The sequence below is a fragment of the Phyllobates terribilis genome, unplaced genomic scaffold (assembly GCF_046119375.1).
Source record: "Phyllobates terribilis strain yellow unplaced genomic scaffold, ASM4611937v1 Scaffold_13__5_contigs__length_258822181, whole genome shotgun sequence".
NCBI classification, from domain to species: Eukaryota; Metazoa; Chordata; class Amphibia; order Anura; family Dendrobatidae; genus Phyllobates; species Phyllobates terribilis.
In genome coordinates, this window is record NW_027362773.1 from 41,549,440 (window position 1) to 41,575,841 (window position 26,402).

Here is a 26,402-nt window from a genome sequence, read left to right on the forward strand (position 1 = left end):
CTTTTGATGATGCTCCAGAGGTTCTGAATGGGGTAGAGGTCAGGGGAGCATGGGGGTCACAGCATAAGTTTGTCCCCTTTTATGCCCATATCAGCCAGAGATGCAGATGTGTTATGTGCAGCATGAGACGGTGCATTATCATGCATGAAAATGATCTTGCTGTGGAATACACGGTTCTTCTTCTTGAACCATGGCAGGAAGTGCTGTTTGAGAAACTCCACATACATTATGGAGTTCATCTTTACCCCTTCAGGTATCCTAAAGGGGCCGACAATCTCTCTCCCCATGATTCCAGCCCAAAACATTACTCCACCTCCTCCTTGTTGGCGCTGTAGCCGTGTTTGCGTGGGGTGTCCATCAACCAGCCATCCTCCACTCCATCCATCTGGACCATCGAGCGTTGCACGGCACTCATCCGTGAACAAAACAGTTTTGAAATCAGTCTTCATGTAATGTTTGGCCCACTGGAGCCGTTTCTGCTTGCGTGAAGTGGATAGAGGAGGTCGACAGGATGGCGTACGCACAGCTGCAAACCTCTGAAGGACCCTGCATCTTGTTGTTCGGTGGACGTTGGAGGCACCAGCAGCTTCAAAAACTTGTCTGCTGCTATGACAAGGCTTTTTTGCCGCTGCTCTTTTAACCTGACGTAATTGCCTGTAGGAAAGAGTCCTCAATTTGCCCTTATCAGCACGCACACGTATGTACTGTGAATCAGCTACATACTTCTTGATTGCCAAGACACTTCATCCTGATCATCGCACAATGTTGATTGCAGTCATGCCTTGACCTAAACACTCCACAATTTGTTGCTTCTCAGCAGCCGACACATCCTTTTTCTTTCCCATTTTGGCAGAAAATGTAGGCTGCTTAATAATGTGGGACAGCCTTCTTAAGTAGTCTTGCCTTTCATTGGACACACCTGCCAAACTAATTAGCACAGGTGTCTGCAATTGCTTACAGTGATATAAAGAACCCTGACACACATCACCATCAATGAGTTTAACTGACAAACAAACAAATTCTTCCCTTATCACTCCTAAACACTTTTTGAATAATAATTTGGAACACAGTGTACATGTGCTTTTCCACAAAACACCAGTGGTTCACGTAGTGAATCTTACAGTTCTAACTTGCCAACCGTGGTCTGTATGGAGTTGTTCAATAAAGGGCCCAAAATTAAGATAACATAGACGGGAGAGGTCTCTATGAATACGAATTCCTAAGTATTTGATACCTTGTGAGGGCCAGGCAAAGGGCAAGTTGGACTGGATGGAATCCTGTATGGATTTTGGGAGGGAGACATCGAGGGCCTCAGACTTCGCTGCATTGATTTTAAAATTTTACCATGTAACAAAGTGATCTATTTCAGCCATAACAGCAGGGATGGATATATGTGATTGAGTGATATATACTAGGACATCATCAGCAAATAGAGAGCACTTGTACTCGGTGCCTCCCACCTCAATCCACGTAATATTGGGGTTATGGCGAATTGATGAGATCAGGTGCTCCGTCACTAGGATGTATAAGAGAGGGGACAGAGGACATCCCTTCCTTGTCCCATTGGTGATTATGAAAGGTGATGAAAATGTTCTGACGCGCCCCCCTGGGCCTTGGGACACCCGGAGCCGGACCCTTTTTGGTGGATGCTGGTGGTTGTAGTCTCCGTGGCGGCGACCTGGTTCCATGGCTCAGGGCGGTCAAACCAGTGGCAGAACTATTTATGTGGTTTTGATGTTTAAATGTCCGACTACGCCACCCGTGGATTGCGGTCAGAATGAACCGCCGCTGCAGGGCAGACCACTGAGGCTGGTGTTGTGGGTGCAGCAGAGCGTAGCATAACTCCCCACGGGAGGAGTATAGCCTCAGGGCAGTGTATGCGGAGGATGGGGGTGATGGTGCAGGGCAGCAGCAGTAACGACACGGAGTCAGTGATGCAGTCCAGGGCCTTTACTCACAGTTCTTATTATCCAAACCACTTCTGCAGGTAACGGCTGCCCACGTCGTACTGTGCTCACCAGGTGAGGGGCTCAGACAACTCCCAGATAACTTTGGAGCGCTTCACAGGACCCCCTTTGTGTGTCCTTTGTCTGGCCTTTCTTACCAACGCTTCTGTCCGGCTGCCTCGGGCCTCCTCTTGGTAAACTTGGCGCCAGTTTCCCTGACCCTATGTGGTGCCTTCCTAGCTGGTGTAGCGAGGGGCTGCGCCACATAAAATGTCACAGCCTCTGGTTTCTAGCTGAGGGTCGTTTCCCGACTCCACTAGTTTCGGGGACCGGTCTCCCCCTTTGGCTTGACCCCTCCACGCAGGTGGATTCAGGCGTGAGGTGGCGACTCGCCCGTCCGCACCCCTGGGATCCCTTCGTTCCTCGTTCCTGGAGCCTTCTCTGCTCCTCTTCCTTCCTTCTCCCTCTTCCAGGCCTGGGCCTCTGTTACTAGGCCCGCCTCCGGAGCAGAGCTCATGCAGAGCCCCTGCTCCCTGTCACTTCTGCTCAGACTTCTCTGCACTGAACTAAGATGTTGCCCACCTTTTATACTTCCTTCTCAATGCACCCAGGAACTGCTTCCTCCCTGCTCCTGCACTACAGGGTTCCCCTTCCTCAGTGTTCCCTCCCCCCACTCCAGCCAGGGACAGGGACTGTCGTGCCCATCTCAGAGGCATATTGGTCGCCCTGCCCCACGGCAATGTGGTGTAATGCATGCAGGTGTCGGGGTCCTGATCCACACTCCATCCTTACCTGAGAGTGAGATATCACACCTCTGGGTGAGGTGCAATATCTCTGTAGCAACCAAGCCCTCGGGGTGCTACAGTTCCATTTATCTTCAGCCTACGTGACGTACTGCGATACAGGGCCGTGATTTTGGCTATAAAAGGGTCCCCTAGACCCCTACCCCAAGCTTTTTAAGAGAATAATATATGGCGTGCCAGGAGACTCTATGGAATGCTTTCTCAGCATCCAACGAGAGTATCTAATTATACAGGAAATACTTTGTGCCTAGTAACAGTGTCTGCTAGTCAGCGGATTATCCCAGCTGTTAAGCAAGCTACACCACCTGTAGTTTGGACACTTAATTTTTTCAAAGGAAATGCTTCGGGACCACGGGATACTCAGTGAAGAGCATCAGGAGGCACCCCAAGGCATAGGGGCTGGGACTGGCGGTAGGACGCCTTGCGGTGGACCGCCGAGCTCGATCCTTATAAAAGCTTTTTAACTGCAGCAGCTTTAGTGGACGCTACTGGAGCTGGAATTACGCGGCTGCTGGCATGAGACTTGCCCTCCAATAGATCCTTGTAAAAGGATTTAAAGTGTATTCATTCAAATTAGAGAGACAATTTAAATTAAAAAGCTTAGACCTGCCTCCACCACAGGGGGCTCGCTCGACCCACCAGCGGACAGGCACCAGTATTGGGAGAGGGGGGCTGGCCGTCAGGGTCCACTGCGGCTCTGGCACAAACCCGGCGACACGGAGGTGGCACGGGCAGGAACGGACTGGCCATGTCGGCTTCTCACTTTTTGGATTTTAGAAGGGCATGACATGCCTATATCTGTGTCTCCCCCTCCTTTTACTCCTCCACCTCTTTTCTTTTCGCATGACTATATGTACTTGTAACTTTTCCATGTGTTAGTTATGTCTTCTGAGCAGTTTGTCTGCTTTTGGACACCTTTGAAGGTGTTTTCTATGTGTTTCTATGTGTTTTTGTTTGCCTGCCATTGGTTTTAACGGTGTTCGAAGGTGTTCGACGAACAGTTCGACGAACAGTTCTGCGAACACAAGGGTGTTCGACGAACCGAACCGAACTCGAACATTACGGGGGTGGCTCAACACTATATATAATACAAGCGATTGAGCGATCGCAGGTTCAAGTCCATTAAAAGATTAAAAAATAACATAAAAAAAAATAAATAAATGCAAAATAATAAAAAATATAGAAAAATTCGAATCACTCCCATCTTCTATAAAAAGTGGAATTAGATTTATAAAAAATGAGAAATAGATTTACTAAAGCTTACTACGATCGAAGAAATTAACAAATCCATCTTAATGTACACTGCTCAAAAAAATAAAGGGAACACTTAAACAATCGAATATAACTCCAAGTAAATCAAACTTCTATGAAATCAAACTGTCCACTTAGGAAGCAACACTGATTGACAATCAATTTCACATGCTGTTGTGCAAATGGAATAGACAATAGATGGAAATTATTGGCAATTATCAAGACACATTCTATAAAGGAGTAGTTCTGCAGGTGGGGACCACAGACCACATCTCAGTACCAATGCTTTCTGGCTGATGTTTTGGTCACTTTTGAATGTTGGTTGTGCTTTCACACTCGTGGTAGCATGAGACGGACTCTACAACCCACAGAAGTTGCTCAGGTAGTGCAGCTCATCCAGAGTGGCACATCAAAGCGAGCTGTGGCAAGAAGGTTTGCTGTGTTTGTCAGCGTAATGTCCAGAGGCCGGAGGCACTACCAGGAGACAGTCCAGTACACCAGGAGATGTGGAAGGGGCCATAGGAGGGTAACAACCCAGCAGCAGGACCGCTACCTCCGGCTTTGTGCAAGGAGGAACAGGAGGAGCACTGCCAGAGCCCTGCAAAATGACCTCTAGCAGGCCACAAAAGTGCATGTGTCTGCAGAAACGGTTATAAATCGACTCCATGAGGGTGGTATGAGGGCCCGATGTCCCCAGATTGGGGTTGTGTTCACAGCCCAACACCGAGCAGGACGCTTGCCATTTGCCACAGAACACAAGGATTGGCAAAGTCGCCACAGGCGTCCTGTGCTCTTCACAGATGAAAGCAGGTTAACACTGAGCACATGTGACAGACGTGACAGAGTCTGGAGACGCCGTGCAGAGCGATATGCTGCCTGCAACATCCTTCAGCATGACCGGTTTGGCAGTGGGTCAGTAATGGTGTGGGGTGGCTCACCAGAGGTAGCCTGACTGCCATTAGGTACCGAGATGAGATCCTTAGACCCCTTGTGAGACCATATGCTGGTGCAGCTGGCCCTGGGTTCCTCCTAATGCAGGACAATGCCAGACCTCATATGGCTGGAGAGTGTCAGCAGTTCCTGCAAGATGAAGGCATTGAAGCTATGGACTGGCCCGCCCGTTCCCCTGACCTGAATCCGATTGAGCACATCTGAGACATCATGTCTCGTTCCATTCACCAACGTCACAATGCACCACAGACTGTCCAGGGGTTGGCGGATGCTTTAGTCCAGGTCTGGGAGGAGATCCCACAGGAGACCATCCACAATCTCATCAGTAGCATGCCCAGGCATTGTAGGGAGGTCATACAGGCACGTCGAGGCCACACACAATACTGAGACTCATTTTGACTTGTGGCGTGGGTAGAGAGAGGAAGAGATGAGGACATTTTGCGCGGGAAAGCGGAGCTGGGTCCTGCTCAGCAGAGCAGTGTGAGAAGGCCCAGGCTCCTCGCTCCAGGACTGGGAGCAAGAGCTGAGAGCAGTGGACTGGAGGAGTCAAGCCGACTAGAGAAGAGACGCAGGGTCGGTGGAGCCGAGCACGTGAGGTGCCGTGTTATGGACTAGAGGCTCAGCGGGTAAAACCGGAGACAGCCCGCTGCCGTCAGAAGATGGAGCATTGTTTGGGCGGGGAGCCTGAAGAAATCAACACCGGCCTCAGCTGGCAACTGCCTTGTGGAGGAAAAGAGTCAGCTTAGTGTAAAAACTGTCGCTTACAGCCGATTCGACTCTGCTATATCTAGTTAAACTGTGAACTGTCAGTTAAAGACTTTTACCTGCTTCTTTCCTTGTTTTCCCCCATATTTTCCCCTGATACTCCCTGCATGGAGATTGACCCTGTTATTATAAACTTCCCCTGTTTATTAACCCTGTATTGGCTGCTCTGTGTTTCTGTGTCGCTGCATCTAAAGTACCCGTGTTACATTTGGCATAGTCAGCAGGATGCAGTCGTTAGACACAGACACTGCAGAGCAGTCCATCCTGGGAGCCCCTAAATCTACCTTGCCGCTGGGGGCCATGCTCAGCAATCTCCCAAAGTTCACCGGGGACAATATGATGCTGTGGGACTGGATTGAGAGAGTTAGGAGTATGTTACATATGCATCCGATGACACCAGCTACGCAAGCCGAAAGAGTCTTACTGGCCCTGGACGGCGAGGCCCGACAATCCGTGATATACCACCCTCCCCATGACCGGAATACTGTAGAAAAAGTGGTGCAGATACTGGAGGAGATGCATGGGGATCCCACCAATATAGGAGAGCTGAGGACACGGCGGTTTCACGAAGTGCAGCAGGAGGGGGAGACTGTGACGCAGTATGTTAATGCCTTACAGAGGGTGCATGCCTATATCACTAGAAAAGACGGCATGGGGAATTTGGGAATGGGCCCCCCTGACGTGATCTTAAGGGACCAGTTTGTGGCAGGCCTCAGGGATGTGCAGCTGATGCAGGCCTTGCGGGAGCGCCTGTGCGCCAACCCACGTATGACTTTTCTAGAAGTGGGGGCGGAGGCACGTGTGAGAGAGCAGAAGATGGGGGTGACGGCCCTGGCAGGGATGGTCTGCAGTAATGAGGTACCCACCCCGCCTGCAGCTGAACCGGAATGGGCTTGAGAGATGCGAAAGGAGATACAGGAGATGTGGGATGAATGGTCCAGTCTCAAGAAGACGCCTCCCCCGACACAAGAGATACCCAGATCGATTGCTCCAGTTATGGAAAGAATTGAATTCAGGACCCACCCTACAGGAGGGTTCCATAGGGGAGTGAGGCAGCCCTACACAGACAGACACATGACCTGCTGGAAGTGTGGAGGCGCAGGACATTACGCCAGGGGCTGTGCTACCCAAGGGCGGTCCCTGTCGCGGCAGCGGTTAAACTAGCGGGCTCCGTGTTTGGGGGACACAGCCCAGAGCCTGAGGAGGGGGAAAGAAAAAGAAGAAGTCCCAAGGACCTGGTTTCCACCAGCCCAACTGTCTGGGCCGAAATAAGCGGTCGGGCTGTTCACTGCCTGATTGACATGGGATCCCAGATGACTACGATGGCAGAAGCCTACTTCCAACAGCGATTTCCAGAGATAGCGTGGCCTGAATGGGGATCAGTAATTAGACTCATGGCAGCTAATCAATTACCCATCCCGGTCGCAGGAGTGGAGGAGGAGTGGTGTGGATGAAGATCCGAGTGTGTGGAAAAGATGTGGGAAAAAAAGGAGTTGTCCTGGTCGCAGGGGGAACAGGAAGTGGACTCCAGCGACTGGAGCAAGTACTGAGTCGCCTACAGAGTCATGGCCTAAAGGTGAAGCCCCAGAAGTGCCACCTGTTCCGCAAACAGATCGAATATCTCGGTCATACTGTGTCCGGTGAAGGAGTCAGGCCCACCCAGGAAAAGGTGGCCGCCGTACAGGAGTGGCCTACCCCGAAGACAGTGAAGGACGTTCAGGCCTTCCTGAGACTTGCCGGGTACTACCGAAGATTCGTGAAGAACTTCACCTGCATAACCAACCCATTGCTGGAGCTACTTAAGGGAGTGCCGGCGGGCTCGAAAAATCAGGCGATTCGGTGGGGAAGCAGCCAGGAAGAGGCCTTCTGTGCCCTAAAAATGGCCCTGACCGAGGCCCCAATATTTGCCTATGCGGATTTCTCCCAACCCTTCATACTCCACACTGATGGGAGCCTACATGGTCCGGGAGCCGTGTTATCTAAAGTACAGGAGGGGAAAAAGCACGTGATTGCATCCGCCAGCCGCTCACTTCACGACTCCGAGAGGAACCCGGATAATTATAGCTCTTTCAAATTAGAGTTGCTGGCTCTGGTTTGGGCAATGACCGAGTAGTTTGCAGAGTATTTGTCCGGGTCCGAAGTACTGGTGAGAACAGATAACAACCTGCTGGCCCACCTGGAGAATGCGAAATTGGGGGCCCTGGAGCAGCGGTGGATGGCCCGCATGGCCAGGTACCGGTATAAGATTGCCTACCGGCCTAAGGCAGGGAATACTCACGCCGACGCCCTCTCCAGCATGACATATGAACGACCTGATCATGACCGCGATGAAGATTTGGAGGCGGATGAGACCCCTAGCTTCCAAAGTTCCGTGGGACCGCTGGCCGCGGCGCAGGGACAGATCGGAGAGACGTCGGAAGAACAAGTGCTAGGGCGGCCAAGAGATGACTGGATCCGACTTCAACAGACTGAAAGAGAAGCTGCTCAATTACGTCAATGGGTGGCTTTGCGGCAAGGCACCAGTCGAGAAGAGAGGAGTACCCTGTCCTCGGGAGCACTGAAAATGCTGGGACAATGGGAGAGACTGTCTTTGCAAGACGGTGCAGCTACTGCGAGAGTTTGGGACCACCTGGCAAGTGGTGATCCCAGAGAAGTTGGTCGGAGTAGTGGCTAAGGAGGCTCATGAACGAGGGGCTCACTTCAGACCAGAGAAGACGTTTCAGTGGTTTCAGAGGCTGGTGTATCATCCCCGACTGCGAGCAGCAATAGAATACACTTGTCAAAGATGTTGGAGCTGTGAGCTGGTTAAGCCCCGGGAGCAGCGGGTCCCCATACAAACTATTGTGACTTCTGACCCCTTGGAGGTGCTGATGATTGACTATTTGACTGTTGGACCGGCGCATCTTGGGTATGAACATTGCCTGGTAATGACAGACCACTTCACAAAGTTTGCGGTAGTGACCCCGACCAGAGACCAGACCGCCGAGTCCGCTGCACAGGCCATCTGCCGAGACTTCATTCGGGTGTACGGCTGCCCAAAGAGGATTCATCCCGATTAAGGCGCCTGCTTCCGAGGCCGGGTGATGGAAGAGCTGCACCGGTTGTACAAGATTGAGAAGTCACGGACTACTCCTTACCACCCTCAAGTAAATGGGGCCTGTGAACGCTTTAATTGGACACTGATCCAAATGCTCCGCACGTTGGAGGAAGATCGGAAGGTATGGTGGCCTGAGTTTGTGGCCGAGCTGGTGTGGGTCTACAACAACCGAGTGATAGTACGGCAGGGTTCACTCCTTATACCTTGCTGTTCGGGCGAAAGGAGCGAGAGATTACCGAGTTAGAGCTGGACCCCGAGGAGGACTACCCACAGACGGGGATGTCTTCCTGGGTCCGGGAACATCGGCATCGACTGCAGACCCTCCGACGGTTGGTGCAACAAAAGTTTCAGGAGCTCAAACATCATGAGGCATTGCATCTTCGAGGGACAGCTCTGAGGCCTGGGGAGCGGGTGTTGGTTCGGGACAGGCGGCCCCGGGGCAAATTGAGTAGGTGGTGGGAACGGACCCTGCACCGAGTGAAGTGCAGGATTGGTGCTGAAGGACTTGTGTATGAAGTTCAACCCGAGGGGGCTGAAGAAGCCCCTACCAGAGTGGCTCATCGTAGTATGCTACGACCCTGTCTGTCTAAAGATGACGAGGATGGAGAAGAATAACCTGCTTCTAGAGAGGGTCCTGTCACAGTTGCCCCAAACCACGATGTGGACGAAGAAGAGTTGTTGATTCTACCTCTGAGCCCCAGCACTCGATTACCTGCAGTCCCCAGTGCAGGCGGCAAGGGAACAAGATTGGTTGAAGCCACTGGGCAGGCGGAGATTGGAAATCCGAGTGACCCTGCACCCCCCATCGGTCAGACTGAGTTACGCCGGTCAGAACGGACAACAGCAGGAGTGCCTCCTCACCATTACGAACAAGATCAATTCATATGGTACCGTATCTTCCAGGAAGTCCAAGAATGTGAACATTTGATGAAGGAACTCTCGCCTGTTGAATGGCGAGTTAAAGGAGAGCGGGAGTGCAAGAGGGAAGACCGGGGTGTAAGTACTTTCAGAGCAAGGGATCCGGAACTGCCGGGGCCGTGCCTCTGGTTGCAGGGGGAAGACAGACTGCGAGCACAGGAGTCAGGTGACTGGGAAGCTGGGGGTGTGTCCAGAGTGAGAGCTGGGAGGTCAGGTGACCGAGAGATTGGTGGCGTGGGTAGAGAGAGGAAGAGACGAGGATGTTTTGCGTGGGAAAGCGGAGCTGGGTCCTGCTCAGCAGAGCAGTGTGAGAGGGCCCAGGCTCCTGGCTCCAGGACTGGGAGCAAGAGCCGAGTGCAATGGACCGGAGGAGTCAAGCCGACTAGAGAAGAGACGCAGGGTCCGTGGAGCCGAGCACGTGAGGTGCCGTGTTATGGACTAGGGGCTCAGCAGGAAAACCGGAGACCGCCCGCTGCTGCCAGAAGACGGAGCATTGTTTGGGTGGGGAAGCCTGAAGAAATCAACACCGGCCTCAGCTGGCAACTGCCTTGTGTAGGAAAAGAGTCAGCTAAGTGAAAAAACTGTCGTTTACAACCGGTTCGACTCTGCTATATCTAGTTAAACTGTGAACTGTCAGTTAAAGACTTTTACGTGCTACTTCCCTTGTTTTCCTCCATATTTTCCCCTGATACTCCCTGCGTGGAGATTGACCCTGTTATTATAAACTTCCCCTGTTTATTAACCCGCTAATGGCTGCTCTGTGTTTCTGTGTCGCTGCATCTAAAGTAAAGATCATACATGTAATATGTAAACCATAAAAAAATAGTTACTCTCACCTTAGTGGCCCCTGTGCATCTCACTCTTGCCCATCTGGTTGTCACTGCATGTTAAGGTGCCCACCGCTCACACTAAAATCCCACATTCCCTCATGCTTGGTCAGGACTTCCCGTTTTGATGGAGCCAGGGAGGATTCTGTGCATGATCACATAATGTCAGTTTCACATTCTACTGAAACTGACCTCACCAAAATCTCTAATGATCTACTAACAGCTAAATCTAATGGTCATAACTCCCTGCTGATTCTCCTAGATCTCTCTGCAGTATTTGACACTGTGGATCACCAGCTCCTGCTCACTATGCTCCACTCTATTGGCCTCAAGGACAATGTTCTATCCTGGTTCTCCTCCTACCTCTCTGACCACTCCTTCACTGTGTCATTTGCTGGCTCCTCTTCCTCTCCCCTTCCCCTTCTTGTCTGGGTCCCTCAAGAATCAGTCCTAGGCCCCCTTCTTTTCTCCTTATACACCGCTCCTATTGGACAAATAATCAGCAGATTCGGTTTTCAGTACCATATCTATGCTGATGACACCCAATTATACACCTCTTCTCCAGACATCACGCCTACATTATTACAAAATACCAGTGATTGTCTTTCCGCTGTCTCTAACACTATGTCCTCCCTATATCTAAAATTGAATCTGTGAAAAACGGAACTACTCGTATTTCCTCCCTCCACTAACCTACCTGTGCCCGATATTGACATTCCCGTTTGTGGCTCCATTACTTCCCAGCAACAAGCCCGCTGTATTGGAGTCATACTGGATTCAGATCTTTCCTTCACTCCTCACATTAAATCACTCACTCGCTCGTGTCATCTACACCTCAAAAACATTTCTAGAATTCAACCTTTTCTAGAATCAAAACCTTTCTTACCTTTGACTCGGCAAAAACTCTTACTGTAGCTCTTATTCATTCTCGTCTGGACTATTGCAACTCTTTACTAATCGGGCTCCTTCTTACTAAACTTCCCCCTCTCCAATCCATCCTGAATGCAGCAGCCAGGATCATATTCCTCTCCAACCGATACACCGATGCCTCTTCCCTGTGCCAGTCATTGCACTGGTTGCCCATCCAATACAGCGTTCAATATAAACTTATCACTCTTACCCACAAAGCTCTCCACGATTCAGTACCCCCCTACATCTCCTCCACTCATCTCAGTCTTTCACCCTACCCATGCCCTCCGTTCTGCAAATGACTTAAAACTAAAATCCTCCTTAATCCGAACCTACCACTCCTGTCTCCAAGATTTCTCACGTCCTGCTCCAATTCTTTGGAATGCACTACCCAGGACAATTTGATTAATTCCCAATACGCACATCTTTAAACGTGCCCTAAAAACTAATTTCTTTAGACTGGCCTATCGCCTTAACACACTTGTCTAACTGTTCCAGTTTGGCCTATATCAAAATTTTCTTCAAAATCATGTTCATACCATCCATGCACTGAATAGCCTCTGTCTGTACTGTACACATACTGGCTGGCGACCAGTTCATATAGTGCTATGTACTTACACTATTTAGTATATTATGGCTGTATTATACAATATTTGTACATTTCACCTTTTGTGTCTCCGCTATTTCCCCCTCCAGACTGGTGATAGTGAGGAAGGAGGGGCCAAAGAGGTGAAAGGTGTGGTGAATATAAGGATTTTTTTTTTTTTATATTTTGATTTCATTTTATGGTTTAGAAAAATGACAGCTGTTTGTGGTGCACGAAGCATATAGCAGCAGTCAGGTTTCTTTTATGTAAATTATGTGATTAATTTCCAATGATACAAAAAAATTGTCTCTTCAGAGAGGAAGAGGACTGGAACTCTAGTGCCACCTACAGGAAGTAGCAGTCCTAAAAGTCAATAGTGACCCTTTAACGAGCCTTATCACATGACTTAAGATAAAAGCCAGAACCAGAAATTTACAGAAATTCAATTTGCAGACACTGTGTTTCGGAGTACTGCTCCTCATCAGTGCAAAGTGTGAGTTCTGGTTTGGCTGGGTGAGAGGCGTCAGACCGGTATCCAAGGGGTAACATTTCTCCTTGCGGAGAGTGACATGTTAAGCATGTCACGGTGAGGAGACTTTTAAAGCCACAATGCTCCTGTAGGTGGCACTAGAGTTCTAGTCCTCTTCCTCTCTGAAGTGACAATTTGCATATTTCCCAGAGGAGCATTGCCAAGTTTACCAGCACTCAATAATGTTCTGAGCCCTGCAGTGTAACCTGCCACCTTTACCTTCTATGCCTTCCGTTGCCCTAAGGATCTGATTTCTACCATGACCACGTGTCCTTCAAGAGCACCGAATAGTTGATCCTAAGATAAATGATACTCCTTGGTTTTCCATATTTCTTTTTCTTGATGACATTCTGGTGAAAAGCACTGGGTAATATTCTGTTGTAATATAAATATTGTTTTTGTCCAAGCAAAGAACTGGAAAACAGCTTTGAAATTCCGTCTTGGAGCTCGGCACCAGAAATGGCTCGTGCTTATTTATAGTTCCCCACGTGCTTCCCTTGGTAACTCTTTCATTGCAGACGTAATGCTTTGTCGGTGTCCAAATCCATTGGTGGATGTGAGATGCTTTATTTGCTGTATTTTTTTGCACAGCACGAAGGAAGAAATGCTTAAAGAGCTTTAATAAGTGGGACTTACAGAAAGGATTCTTCTGCAGAACTTTTTTTTCTTGGCTCCTACAATGACGAAATCATGCTGTAATTTGAGAACAGATACCTCTGCTAAGGCATGTCATTAGCCAAAAAGAAAAAAAAAACCTCACTAACAGCAGCCCAGATGTTGAAATAGTGTAGTAGCATCCAGCAGAAGAGACAAATCTTGCTCACCACAGACAAGCCGTGCGTTACTCCTGCTGCTCCTTAAGAAGGCTCTTAATTCTGTATTATCTACATATGAACTCTCCTTTGCCGCACAGACTGAATGCTGACAACATTTTGTCTACAAACCAAAAAGGATTGAATTCAAGCAGAATTGGACTCTGAAGGTGTCGGAGATCTGGAGACCACAGGACAATATTTCATTTGGCTTGCAAATATCATCTGCTTGTGGAATGTAAAGGGTGGATCCAGACGTCTAGAGGGAATATTCATGCCTGAGTATTGCATGCGAGTTATGAACGTTTTACTCCGGTGACACCACACTGTCATAGATTCACAAATTTCTTCTGGTACTGGAGAGACGTGAAAGTGATAATGATTGGACTTCATCTTCTCTGCTTCGGAATTTTGGGCAACCTGTGCTATGGTTTTTACAATGGACCCCTCCAGCCAGAAATGTCTAATGGGACTTTGCACCATTACTTTGTTCCTGATGGGGACTATGAGGAGAATGATGACCCTGAGAAGTGTCAGATGCTCTTCAGAGTGACGGATGAAAGATCCTGTCAAGGGGATGGACAATCTCTCTCTTTAAAGGAAGAATTCATAGTCATAAAAAGACAGATTGAAGATGCGGAAAGAGTGCTTGAAAGCATCGGTAAAAGCATATCTTACGACTTGGATGGCGAGGAAAGTTACGGAAAGTATCTGGGAAGGGAGTCGTCCCAGATAAGTGAAGCCTTCTCCAACTCGGACAAGTCTTTAACAGAACTTGAGTTAAAGTTTAGACAGAGCCAGGAGAATGAGAAGAACGAGTTAAAGGGGTTAAATGACGACTTTGTGGATATGATGATCCACACAAGAGCTGTTCTCAAGGAAACTTTAGACGTCTCCCTGGGGCTAAGGGATAAACACGAACTTCTCTCTTTAACTATTCGGAGTCATGGTGCTAGACTAAGCAGACTGAAAAATGACTACCTGAAGGTTTGAAAATCTGGAATTCATGGTCACTAATTTATGCAAGTTCCAATCATCTAAAATATTATTTTTTAAAGAATTAACCTAGCTATGGGCAATGCTCGTCTTGTAGTAAAAGCTCAGACCGCACCAAGTTATCCTGTAAATATCGGTATGACTCTTGATCCCAAAAAATGACTTCCCCCTTTATAAAAGTGACACGATGCTGTAATCATGGATGACCAGCCAACTAACTCATTAAGTTACAGTAAGAGCTGCTGTGCAGTAAACTGCAGACCCTCCGGGGTAAAGAAGGGGTTACAGAAAGCAATGATATCACCTGAATAGCTTATGGGGGAAGTAATAAAATGCATTGTAAATCCTTCTATGCATTCTTTTTAATATTTAAATAGTCGCCTTCTATGTCAACTTTTTGGTTGATCCTTACAAATGCTGGCAGAACCGTGGTATCCCGGGACCTATCGTTCTCCCAGCATTTATTTAGTTAACTTATATAGAAGAACTATATGGACGGAAGCTAAACATGATCTGTATTATTATAGATACTACTTACATCATTATAGTTTATTTATTTTATCAGTATTGCTGCATCGGTGTAAATGAATATGCTGTATATAAGCAGCATTGTATTACAGAATCTTAAAGCTTTATTCTGTATATTGAATTCCTTAAGTTGTTTGTAATTAGTATTGCACATTATTATGCGTCATATATGCCCGTTCAAATATCTAGAATTAAAAAGGGAATATTTTATTCCCACTCTTGCCCATGGGATTTGTCTGGTACTGCAGTCCAGCTTTGCTAACTTGAATGGGACTGAACTGCAATAGAAGACACAAACCATGTGCAAAAATGGTGCCGTATGTGGGAAAAAGCCGAAGAGTCAAACATGCCTTCTATGCTGCGGCATTCCCTGCACCTTCCCTGCCTACCTGTCAGCTACAACAGTCTACTGTCTGTGCCCCATTTGCAGCCTGTAGTTGGGCTACCCAGACTATGGAAGCTATGTGAAGATTCCAGCAGAAATGTTTCCTAATCTTTTGTCACATACCACAAATGATCTATGTAAAGCGATTGCTATCTATGCATTTCCTTGATATACTTGTGCATATGTCTTCACTGGTCATACTTCTGCTAAGTATGGATACACTAAATGATTTGGTCTGTGCAAGAATGGTGTATAATAAAATATGGTGATGGTCAGTGGCGTAATTTGAAGTCCGTGGGCCCCAGTGCAAAACCTCTATCAAGGTTCGCAACTATCACAGGTCTTTATCCCCCATAAGCTGCAGGGCCCCGGTACGATTGCAACCCCTTCACCCACTGCAGTTATGCCCCTGGTGAGGGTAGACCCCTTTATATTGTGATAGCTTTAGACAGATATGAGCAGGACCAACACATGATAAACTTACAGCAGGTTCCCTGTCAAACCCAATTTCATCGTGACAAGTGTAGAGAACATTTACCCTGATCTCCATGGGCCCTCAGCCCAGTGGACCCTGGTAATTGGCCAAGTGTGCTTGGTGCTGTCACCAGCCCTTGGTTAGAGCATGTAAAGAAATCTGTCTGGATGAAAGCACATACATGTAGTAGTCCAAAGGCAGGCATGAAGGGTTCATATAATTAGTGCTTTATTTTGGAATCGGTCATAACCAATAGAATAGGTAAACTCACATTTATTCCATACAATAGTGATCTCTGGCTAGCAGATCTCCACCTTTGTACGCTACCAATTCCCAATTTCCCTGGGCTGTCAGGGCTTGGTAGGAGTTGTCGTTCTGTAGCAGCTGGAGTGTCACAGGTTGGAGATCCCTGCCTAGCACATGGTTAGAAATGCACAACTAAGCTCCACAAAGGAATGCTCTCCCATGGGTCGCACTTCACCGCATCCCGAGTTTAACTGCCAGACATGCTCATATATTACTGTTTTATTGGCAGTGAAATAGACTAATTGATCATAAATTTTATACAAGCTCGTGAATCATGCAGAATGTGATATGCTCACCACCAAGGAGATAGAAGGAGATGGGTTTCACTATTTTCTATTTTAATAGATAGCAAAAGAAACCATGGCACTTCTGGTGTACTGGTGCCCAACTAGGATCCTATCCCGTATTGTAGTAGATGTGAATCTTGGCACTCAGATGAATGATTGATTTTATCTTTATTTAGCAATTGCAATCCAAAATTAAACGTTTCAGTCCACACAGGTGATCTTCATCAGTAACACGGATTGCCCTAAGAACAGCGTTCTACTCTCTGCGGCGGTTGATACCGCCTCTACGCCATTTTGCTCATTTTTCTGATTCTATTCTATCTTTTCTTAGCGTTGTGCTACTATTGCAGTTGCGCTAAGTGCTAAGGTTCTTATTAGGGAGAAAAAGGTAGCCTGTGATGTAATAAATATGTACGGTATTTGGTCTAATATACCACTCTGTGTTGTAATCTAGACCTATCATGGCACTGACTATGGAATCAGTCATTTTATTTTGCAAAATGAAAAACAGAAACATTTTGTCACTCGGGGGATCTGGCTTGTATCCACAGCCAACCTCTGACGTTCTTTTAATAAAGCTACTTGTTGACAGTTTCCACACTGTGCAGTCATGTGAATGTTTCTAATCTACATGTGTTCCTCGGTTTTTCATTCACATCATCGTTACCATTGTTCTTGGAACTAAGATTGTGTAATGAACCAGAACACACAATGATTCTGGCAGTGATCGTTGGATTGTGCTCTTTGCTTTACCTTTAGAACATATCAGATATCACCTTGTATTGCTGACGTTACTTTTGCTGGCTTCATTCCTTTGTATACTAAAATGTCCACTTTGTTCAACAAAGGCAAAAGGTAAAAATGTTACAAAATGTTTGAAGACTTGAAGAAGCAAATAAGAACAGCTATTAATTCTTGTCCAATGCAACTCTGAGACATTTTCAATAAAAAAGATTGATTTCATCTCAGTGCTGCTATCAAATAATTCTTGTAAATAGCAAAATATGTTGAAGAAGCCATCTATATATATAATTGTCTTATCCCGTCTGTCTGTCTGTCTGTCTGTCTGTCTGTCTCTGTCTGTCTGTCTATCTGTCTGTCTGTCTGTCGGTCTGTCCAGGAAATCCCGCGTCGCTCATTGGTCCGGCAGCGGCCAATCAGCGCCAGGGGATTTCTAAAAAAAGATGGCGGCCGTTAGCGGCTCATCTGCGGGACGGAGCTGAGCGGCGATGCAGCGGGGAGATGAGCGCCGCGAGGCGCTCATCTCCCGGCCGGCAACAGCAGAAGGAACCCGACTGCCGGACCCATCTGCGGGACGGAGATGCAGCCGGGAGATGAGCGGCGCGAGGCATACCTATTGTTTTTCTTATGAAATTCTCAATAAGTTTGATGTGTCACATGACCCTCTTCCCATTGAAAAAAATAAATTTTGGATCCAAAATGGCCGACTTCAAAATGGCCACCATGGTCACCACCCATCTGGAAAAGTTTTCCCCCTCCCATATACTAATGTGCCACAAACAGGAAGTTGGTATCACCAACCATTCCCATTTAATTTAGGTGTATCCATATAAATGGCCTACCCTGTATAGTGATATCATTGCTCAATAATAATGCAAATAGTGAAGTGACAGAAAAGTTATAATGCACACAGCAGGGCGTAACATTTAGTTATAGAAGGTAATAATTGGAATTGGGCCCCATTTCATCTTCCAGATCCTTCTCATTTCTTACATAGTTTATTCCATTATTAGGTGTATATCATATGTGTGGAGATCGCCCCTCTTAGTTGTTGGGCACCATAGCATCTGATATGCCTATGTGACAGAGGCCTACTGGTGAAGGAGACCCATGGGAACACTAAGGGTCCCGTCACACTAAGCGATGCAGCAGCGATCCCGACAACGATACGACCTGTCAGGGATCGTTGCTGCATCGCTAATACATCGCTGGTGAGCTGTCAAACAGGCAGGCTCACCAGCGATCAGGGGAGCAGCGATATCGTGGAAAGAATCGTTCCACAATGTCCTGCTCCCGTTACCAGCCTGCTGCAAGCAGGAGCAGGCTGGTAACTATGGTAAACATCGGGTTACTAAGTGCGCGTGTGCCCCTAGTAACCCGCTGTTTACCATGGATACCACTCTGCTACGGTGCACGGGAGCCTCCGCGCACCGTAGCAGAGTGGCATCCATGGTAAACAGCGGGTTACTAAGTGCGCGCGTGCCCCTAGTAACCCGATGTTTACCATAGTTACCAGCCAGATCGTTGGTCCCGCTGGTCACACACAGCGATGTGTGCTGGCCAGCGGGAGGCCAACGACCAAAAAATGGTCCAGGACACTTTGCAACGATCAGCGACCTCACAGCAGGGGCCTGATCGTTGCAAAGTGTCACACACAGCGACATCGCTGGTGAGGTCGCTGGTGAGTCACGAAAACCGTGACTCAGCAGCGATATCGCTAGCGATATCGCTATGTGAGACGGGGGCTTAAAAGATTTTATATAGGTTAAACAAAGGAGCAGTTTTTCTCATAGGGATTCCCCAGGTCTCTATCCCCAGAGAAGTATACGCCATGGGCTTCATGTAGATAATAATATAATAATAATAATTTTTATTTATATAGCGCCAACATATTCCGCAGCACTTTATAATTAAGTAGGGACATATACAGACAACATAAACAATACAATGAATCACATTTCAACAGTTACAGGAGGGTTGAGGGCCCTGCTCGCAAGCTTACAATCTATATGGAAAAGGGGGGACACAATAGGTAGAACATGGTCATCAGCCAGTATCTGTCTGTCTAAGGGCAGTTACTGTGTGGTATTTTGTGCATGGTTGATGTGGAGACAGATGAATACTCAGGTGCAGATTAAGATTAACATTTAGGAGGGGACAGGGGAGAGTTAGGTTGGTGAGTTGAGGTGGTAGGCTTGTCTAAACACATGTGTTTTTAAAGCACGTTTGAAAACATGGGAGCTAGATATCAGTTGGATCGTTTGGGGTAGTGCATTCCAGAAAACTGGGGCGGCATGAGAGAAGTCTTGGAGACGGAGGTGTGAGGTTTGGATTAAGGAGGATGTTAGTTTTAGATCAGTTGCAGAACGGAGGGCATGGGAGGGGCGATAGATAGAAATGAGGGATGAGATATAGGGCGGTTAGGAACTGTGGAGAGCTTTGTGCGTGAGAGAGATGAGTTTGTATTGTATTCTGTGGTGAATGGGTAACCAGTGCAATGACAGGCACATGGTAGAGGCTTCGGTGAAGCGGCCTGATAGAAATGCGACCCTGGCTGCCGCATTCAGGACAGATTGGAGAGGAGATAGTTTGTTTAGAGGGAGACTGATTAGAAGAGAGTTGCAGTAGTCCAGACGAGAGTGAATGAGAGCGACAGTGAGTTTTTTCAGTATCAAAGGTGAGAAAAGGTCGGATTCTGGTGATGGTTTTAAGGTGCAGGTAACCCTGAGCGAGTGAGCGATTGAATATGGGGAATAATGGAAAGTTGTGTGTCAAATATGACTTCAAGACAGCGAGCTTGCTGCTTGGGTGTTATGGTGGCACCACCCAAGGAAATTAAAAGGTCAGGTAGAGGTAGGTTAGTAGAGGGAGGAAAAATAAGGAGTTCAGTTTTGGAGAGATTCAGTTTCAGATTGAGGGAGGACATGATGTTAGAGACAGCAGAAAGACAATCACTGGTATTTTGTATTAGAGTGGGGTTGATGTCAGGTGAAGAGGTGTATAGTTGGGTGTCATCAGCATAGAGATGATACTGGAAACCAAATCTGCTGATGGTTTGTCCAATAGGGGCAGTATACAAGGAGAAGAGGAGGGGACCTAGGACTAATCCTTGTGGAACTCCGATAGTAAGGGGAAGATTAGAGGAAGAAGAGCCGACAAAAGATACCGTGAAGGAGCGGTCAGAGAGATAGGAGGAGAACCAGGAGAGAGCGGTATCCTTCAGGCCTATAGTGAGGAGGAGCTGGTGATCCACAGTATCAAAAGCGACAGAGAGATCCAGGAGAAACAGCAGGGAGTAGAGACCATTAGATTTAGCTGTTAGTAGATCATTAGAGACTTTAGTGAGGGCCGTTTCAGTAGAGTGTATGGAGCGGAATCTGGATTGTAAAGGGTCGAGAAGAGAGTTATCTGAGAGATAGCGGATTAGACGGGAGTGGACCAAGCGTTTCAGGAGTTTAGAGATGAAGGGAAGATTAGAGACCTGTCTGTAGTGAGCAGTGCAGTTCTCGTCCAGGGATGGCTTTTTAAGTAAAGGGGTTATGATGGCATGTTTGAATGAAGAAGGAAAGATACCCAAAGAGAGAGGTTAAATATTTTAGTTAGGTGGGTAGTGACAGCTGGGGAAAGGGACTGAAGGAGATGTGAGGGAATAGCGTCACTGTTGCAGGTTGTAGGGCGAAAAGAAGCGAGGAAATATAGATAGGAAATATACACCAATACTAGGGATGAGTGGACCCTTGGAAGTTCGGGTTCGTTGAGTTTGACCGAACTTTAACCCAAAATTCGGTTCGGGTACCTGAACTTGACCTGAATTTGGCCCTGAACCGCATAGAAGCCAATGGGGACCCGAACTTTGGTGCTGTAAAATGGCTGTAAAAGGGGGGTAGTAAGGGGTAGTGGGCTGCAAAAGGAAGGAAAATGGGGGTAAGACACGAAAATTGCCCTGCAAATAAATGTGAATAGGAAAATGATGGTTAGATAGAATAGATAGGATAGATGTTCTGTAAATATTTAATGCTACAAACCACTACATATAATAAACTAGCACCCTTTAGTGCCTTTTCATGTGGCACTAAAGGGCTTTTTTAGCCTTACTTAACCTATTAAATAAATAAAAAATATGTGGGGTCCCCCTTATTTTTAATAACCAGCTAAGGGAAAGCAGACAGCTGCGGGCTGGTATTTTTAGGCTGGGAAGGGTAAGATAACCATGGACCTTCCCAGCCAGTTAATATCAGCCCGCAGCTGTCTGCTTTGCCTTTACTGGTTTTAAAAAAAAGGGGAAACCCTAAAAAAATGACTTGGGTCATTATTTTAAATAACCAGCTAAGGCAAAGCAGACAGCTTTGGGCTGATATTAATAGGCTGGAAAGCTCCATGTATATTGGCCTCTTCCCAGCCTAATAAGACCAGCCCTCAGCCATACCAGAAATTGTGCATCCATTAGATGCGCCTGTTCTGGCACTTAGCCTCGGCTCTTCCCCATTGCCCTGGTGCTTTGGCAATTGGGGTAATTGTTTTGGGATTGATATCAGGAGCTGGCACTGACATCAACCCCAGGGGTTAGTAATTGAGAGGCATTTGTCAGACACCCCCATTGCTAACTCAGTAGTCAAAAAATAAATAAACACACACAAAAGTCCTTTATTTTAAAAAGACTTCGCAACAATTTTCCTCTTTCACCCATTTATTGAAAAAAAAAAAACACGCCAGTTTTCTGTAGTCAACATCGTGGACCCATGCTGGTCTGCTGTAGTCCAAATCGAGGTCCCACGACAATTCCTTTCTCCGTGGTCCAGTGTATGGAGCCTCGTTCAGAGAACAAAGCTCCATAGACTGGAGCTGCAGCCGCTAGAAACGACGACAGTAAATTGAAGTCATTGAGGTTACCTGAGTTCACAGGTGCTGGGTCCCACGAGGGCAGCAAGAGAGTCGGAATGATGAGAGGTGACATCAAGGGATCGTCTTGGGACCTCCATGTTGGCTATGGCAGACAACCTGGGTTTTTTTGTTAAGTAAATGGGTGAAAGAGGGAAAATGTTAGGGAGTTTTTTTCAAATAAAGGACTTTTGTGTATGTGTTTATTTCTTTTGTCTACAGTGGTGGGAAATCTTTTTTCTGCCATGGACCATTGGAATATTTATACCATCCTTTGGGGGCCGGAAAGTACATCCTCATGCTGGCACTGGTGTCAGGAAGTAATCTTTCATTGCACGAGCCTCAGCATTCAGTAGTGATCACTGCGTGTGTGTGCTCATACAGCAAGAAGAAATTAAAGGGCTGGTGGTCATCAAAATATAGCTGCCGGCCCAAGACCTGTGGTTCCTGGGAATCTGCCGGGGGCTGGATAACAGTTCATCGAGGGCCGTAAACAGCCCATGAGACTGCGGTTCCCCACCCCTGGACTACTGAGTTAGCAATGACGGTGTCTGACAGACGCCCCTCCATTACTAACCCCTGAGCATGATGTCAGTGCCAACTGATGACATCAACCCAAAAGCCATTCCGATTATCAATGCACCAGGCAATTGGGATGAGCTGAGGCTAAGTACCAGAATTGGCACATCTAATAGATGTGCCATTTCTGGGGTGGCTGAAGGCTGGTCTTATTAGGCTGGGAAGGGGCCAATATCCATGGACCTTCCCAGCCTATTATTAGCAGTCCGCAGCAGTCTGCTTTGCCTTTGCTGGTTACGATGAAGATGAAACTTTGCAGAGATCGGCTGTAGATGTGAAAAGTCATCATGGTGTCTGGACAGGATGCAGAAGAAAAGAAAGAACGACTCCAATCACAGAACATATCACCTGTAAGGTACCTGGATGTAAATATTTATTTGTGAAACTGACTGCATTTCATTAGTACTGTGGTCAATCTGTGTGACTGCAGACTTGTGAATCCTCACAGTGCACGCATTGAGCACTGTTAGGGTTCTCCAGGGCCGGGAGCGAGCGGGCATGTGACCGCAAGTACGTGATTTGCATACATGCAGCAATGTGTCCCACCAGGCGTGCGCTGCCCCACGCAATTCAAAGGAATTGCAGTATACAAATCACGTACTTGAGGTCACATACTGTAGAGTGACTGCAGACTTGAACCTGAAGCCAAGTGAACCCCTTTAAGGACATGCTTGGAGTTGTAGGTTCATGCAATACAATTGCTTATTGGGCAGACCTGACATTGAAGTTTATCACTGTAATTTTGGCAATAAGTTCATGTACTAATGTTGGTTCTGGTGCGGTATTTATGTACTGTTATTCATTCTAATCCTGTGCACATTTAGCCATCCATACCTTGTCAGATAATGTGATACATAGCTATGTTAATATAGTATTGTGCTGTCTAACAAATGAAGGATTTCTACATCTGTATTTATGTTAGGAAAGTCAATTTTAAACTTAGGCACTGTAGCATGCCAAATGCTAAATATATAAACAGTGTCAGGATTTGCTTTCCGGTTCCAGCAGTCAACATCTGACCACTCATTTGCGATTTTAATACTTACCTTCACATGCTGAGTGGCTTCTCTTTCTGCTTCTCTCAATGAAGCAGGGGCTGTAGATTTTCACTGAGCATTGGGAGAATTATTAAGAGAAGCTATTTGGCACATGACTGTACATATGCAAATCGCTTATGATCTGTCACATGTCAACTACTCAAACAATTTGACCTGTATATAGGGAGAGTGCTAAACTAAATTTTTGCAGGAAAACCTAGGTTTGCCTCTTTGCCAGTCATACAGATACGTGTAGAGCACAATGAGGGCTTACAACCTATTGGTGATGAAGTGTGGACGAGGGACGGCCAAAGGATGAGGGGTACAGCGACAATCAGCAGACATGCACAAAGATTAGATAATATAATATGAATATTTACTATCCAGTTTATAAAACAAATGAAAGGATGGTAGGTAAACAGTGTATAAGTAACAAATATAATGACAGCCGTTACTCTCAATAACACCAATTAAGAGTATACGCAGGTATACTTAAAAGAATTAACAGTTATATGCGAGCAAAATACAACGCGATTAATCCTTTCTATGCATAAATTAATAAAACGACAGTGTTGTGCCAGCACTTTAGTAATCGCCTACTCAGGGCAGTTTTCGAAGTGTCTCTTATAGAAGAGGCATTTTCTCCTAACTAACTGGACCTCTATAAGGACATTTATATATGTGCATATATATTCAGATATAAGATGGTACCAGTATGTCCTGAGACTGAAGTAGAAGGGTTCTTGCTGGGCTGAGTCCCGAATAATCAGAAATGCCGTCTTGAATCTCTTAAGGAATGCCGATCTGTCCAACGCAAGGCTTCTCTAAGTCCTTAGAGATAGAAACACCATCTTGAAGCTTTTAGGGAATGCCAATCTCTCCAATGCAGGGCTTTCCTAAGTCCTTAGAGATAGGGCCTCACGTGGTCTAGCCCAAGATGCTGTGTACTTAGTTGTCCTCACCGAGTAAGCTCATGTCAAACCAAATAACACATCTCAGAGTCACCAATAACAGATCTAGAGTCACACTTCTCTATCCAGACTTTCTCCAAGGATCCAGAGCTTCATTCCCACCCAGACTCTCCTTCGACTCCTTCTAACGGCCCACCAACCGCCAAAACCCCCATGCTCTAACTATGGCCTCTCTTCTCTGCCCTCTACTGGCCAGATCATATATTACATCACAAATCTCCAACAATACAGTAAACTGTGATTAATCCTTGCTGGTGACACCCATACTTCAAGATCAGGTTGGCTGACAAGCACAATATAAGTGTATCCCTACAAAAACCCCAATTCTCTAAACCAACACTACATATTCAGAAACAAGCAATAGTGCTAGTAACAAGAATGAGTCTGTAATAAAAAAAAAACAGCATGCTCACACATAATAGATGAAGAATATAATTGACTGTTTCTTGTGGGAAATCATTTCCTCTGCTCTTTGATCTGCAGAACTCTTCGATTAGCACAGTTTTGGGATGGCAGCAATTTAGATTAAATAAATCATATTACTAATAACACGCTTGAAAAAAAAAGGAGACAATGAGTAACAAAAAATTACTGCTTAATAAAAAAGTGCATTCAATTTATTATTTGACAGAAAAACTATTTTTTAAATTGATTAAAGATGTGGCTCAATCGTAACTTTTGCTGTCAACTTAAAAGGTATAGAAAGGTATTTCCACTATCTGAATACATTGCATGCAATATGCTCCATATGCTGTGTAACGGTTTTCCATGCGTTTGCGTCTTTGCTAAGTCCTTATACTGTAATAGTTTATGAAGACACAACCTAAAATTACTTAATAATTATCAGAATCAATGTCAGAAAATATTATTTTACTGAAAGGTTAAGTGGTTTCTTGGAATAAACTTTCATCAGATGTAGTTGGAAAATCATCAGTAAGTATATCCATGCATTAGATAAGCATAATTCATCCAAAAACATAAGAAGAATTGGATCATGAAGTTTTATTAACTGCTAATGTATAAAAAGGACTGCCATACGGATGGTATAATATGGAATATGGATGACAATTCAGTTGAAAAATGTTCCATTTTTTGGGGGATGAAAATCAGACGATTTCTTTTATATGGTCATGTGAACTTAGCCTGACACTTATGTGGAATTAAATTCAGAACCACAGAGGAGACAGAACATTTCCTTCTTGCAAATTATACCAGAGCATTGTTTGCATGAATTACGTATAAATCTGAATTGAAACAGTGGAACTTTTCTGTGAGTGGAAATATTCCTGTACTAATAATGTAGCACTCAGTACTGCTATGTATAGCAAAAATCAAGATCTTCTATGAACACCAGCTAAATGATGGCTTTCACAGGCGATTCATCATGACAAGCACAGAGGTCTTCAGCAGATCTCCGGCTGTCTTGGTAACCCATCTAAGCCCCACAATCACGTCATTGGTGCTCTAATGGGAGCGTGGAATGATGAATATATGTCATATTTCATGAAGAGGTTAAAGAGGACCTTTCACCGAATTTTTCATGTTGAATTGGTTCACAACATAAAATTGACTGCAGAGCAGAATACAACTTTATTTTCTATTTGGTCTCTCCTTGCGGAGATATTAGCAATCAAAGGATTTGACACATAATGAGTTAATTTTAATTAAGTCCAAGTGCGTTTTTATCATATAGTTTTCACTGGGGACATGTACTTCTTCTTTCTATATAACGTTGACCAATCATAAGCAGGCAGCAACACTCAGGGGAAAGAAAAAAACACATCTACCATAGCCTAGAGTAGGTTTCTCAGTGTGTGAAACACAT

The 26,402-nt window shown here is 46.2% G+C and overlaps 1 protein-coding gene across 1 annotated transcript; it reads left to right on the forward strand.

Annotated features, from left to right (window-relative positions):
* Window positions 1-13,090: 13,090 nt before the first annotated feature.
* On the forward strand, window positions 13,091-16,969 carry FIBIN (fin bud initiation factor homolog). The gene has a single exon (XM_073658061.1). The coding sequence runs from the start codon at window positions 13,773-13,775 to the stop codon at window positions 14,385-14,387; it is 615 nt and encodes a 204-aa protein (XP_073514162.1). The 5' UTR covers window positions 13,091-13,772; the 3' UTR covers window positions 14,388-16,969.
* Window positions 16,970-26,402: the final 9,433 nt, after the last annotated feature.

Coding starts and splice junctions, on each gene's coding strand:
- FIBIN (XM_073658061.1), top strand. CDS start 13,773: ATGATTGGACTTCATCTTCTCTGCTTCGGAATTTTGGGCAACCTGTGC.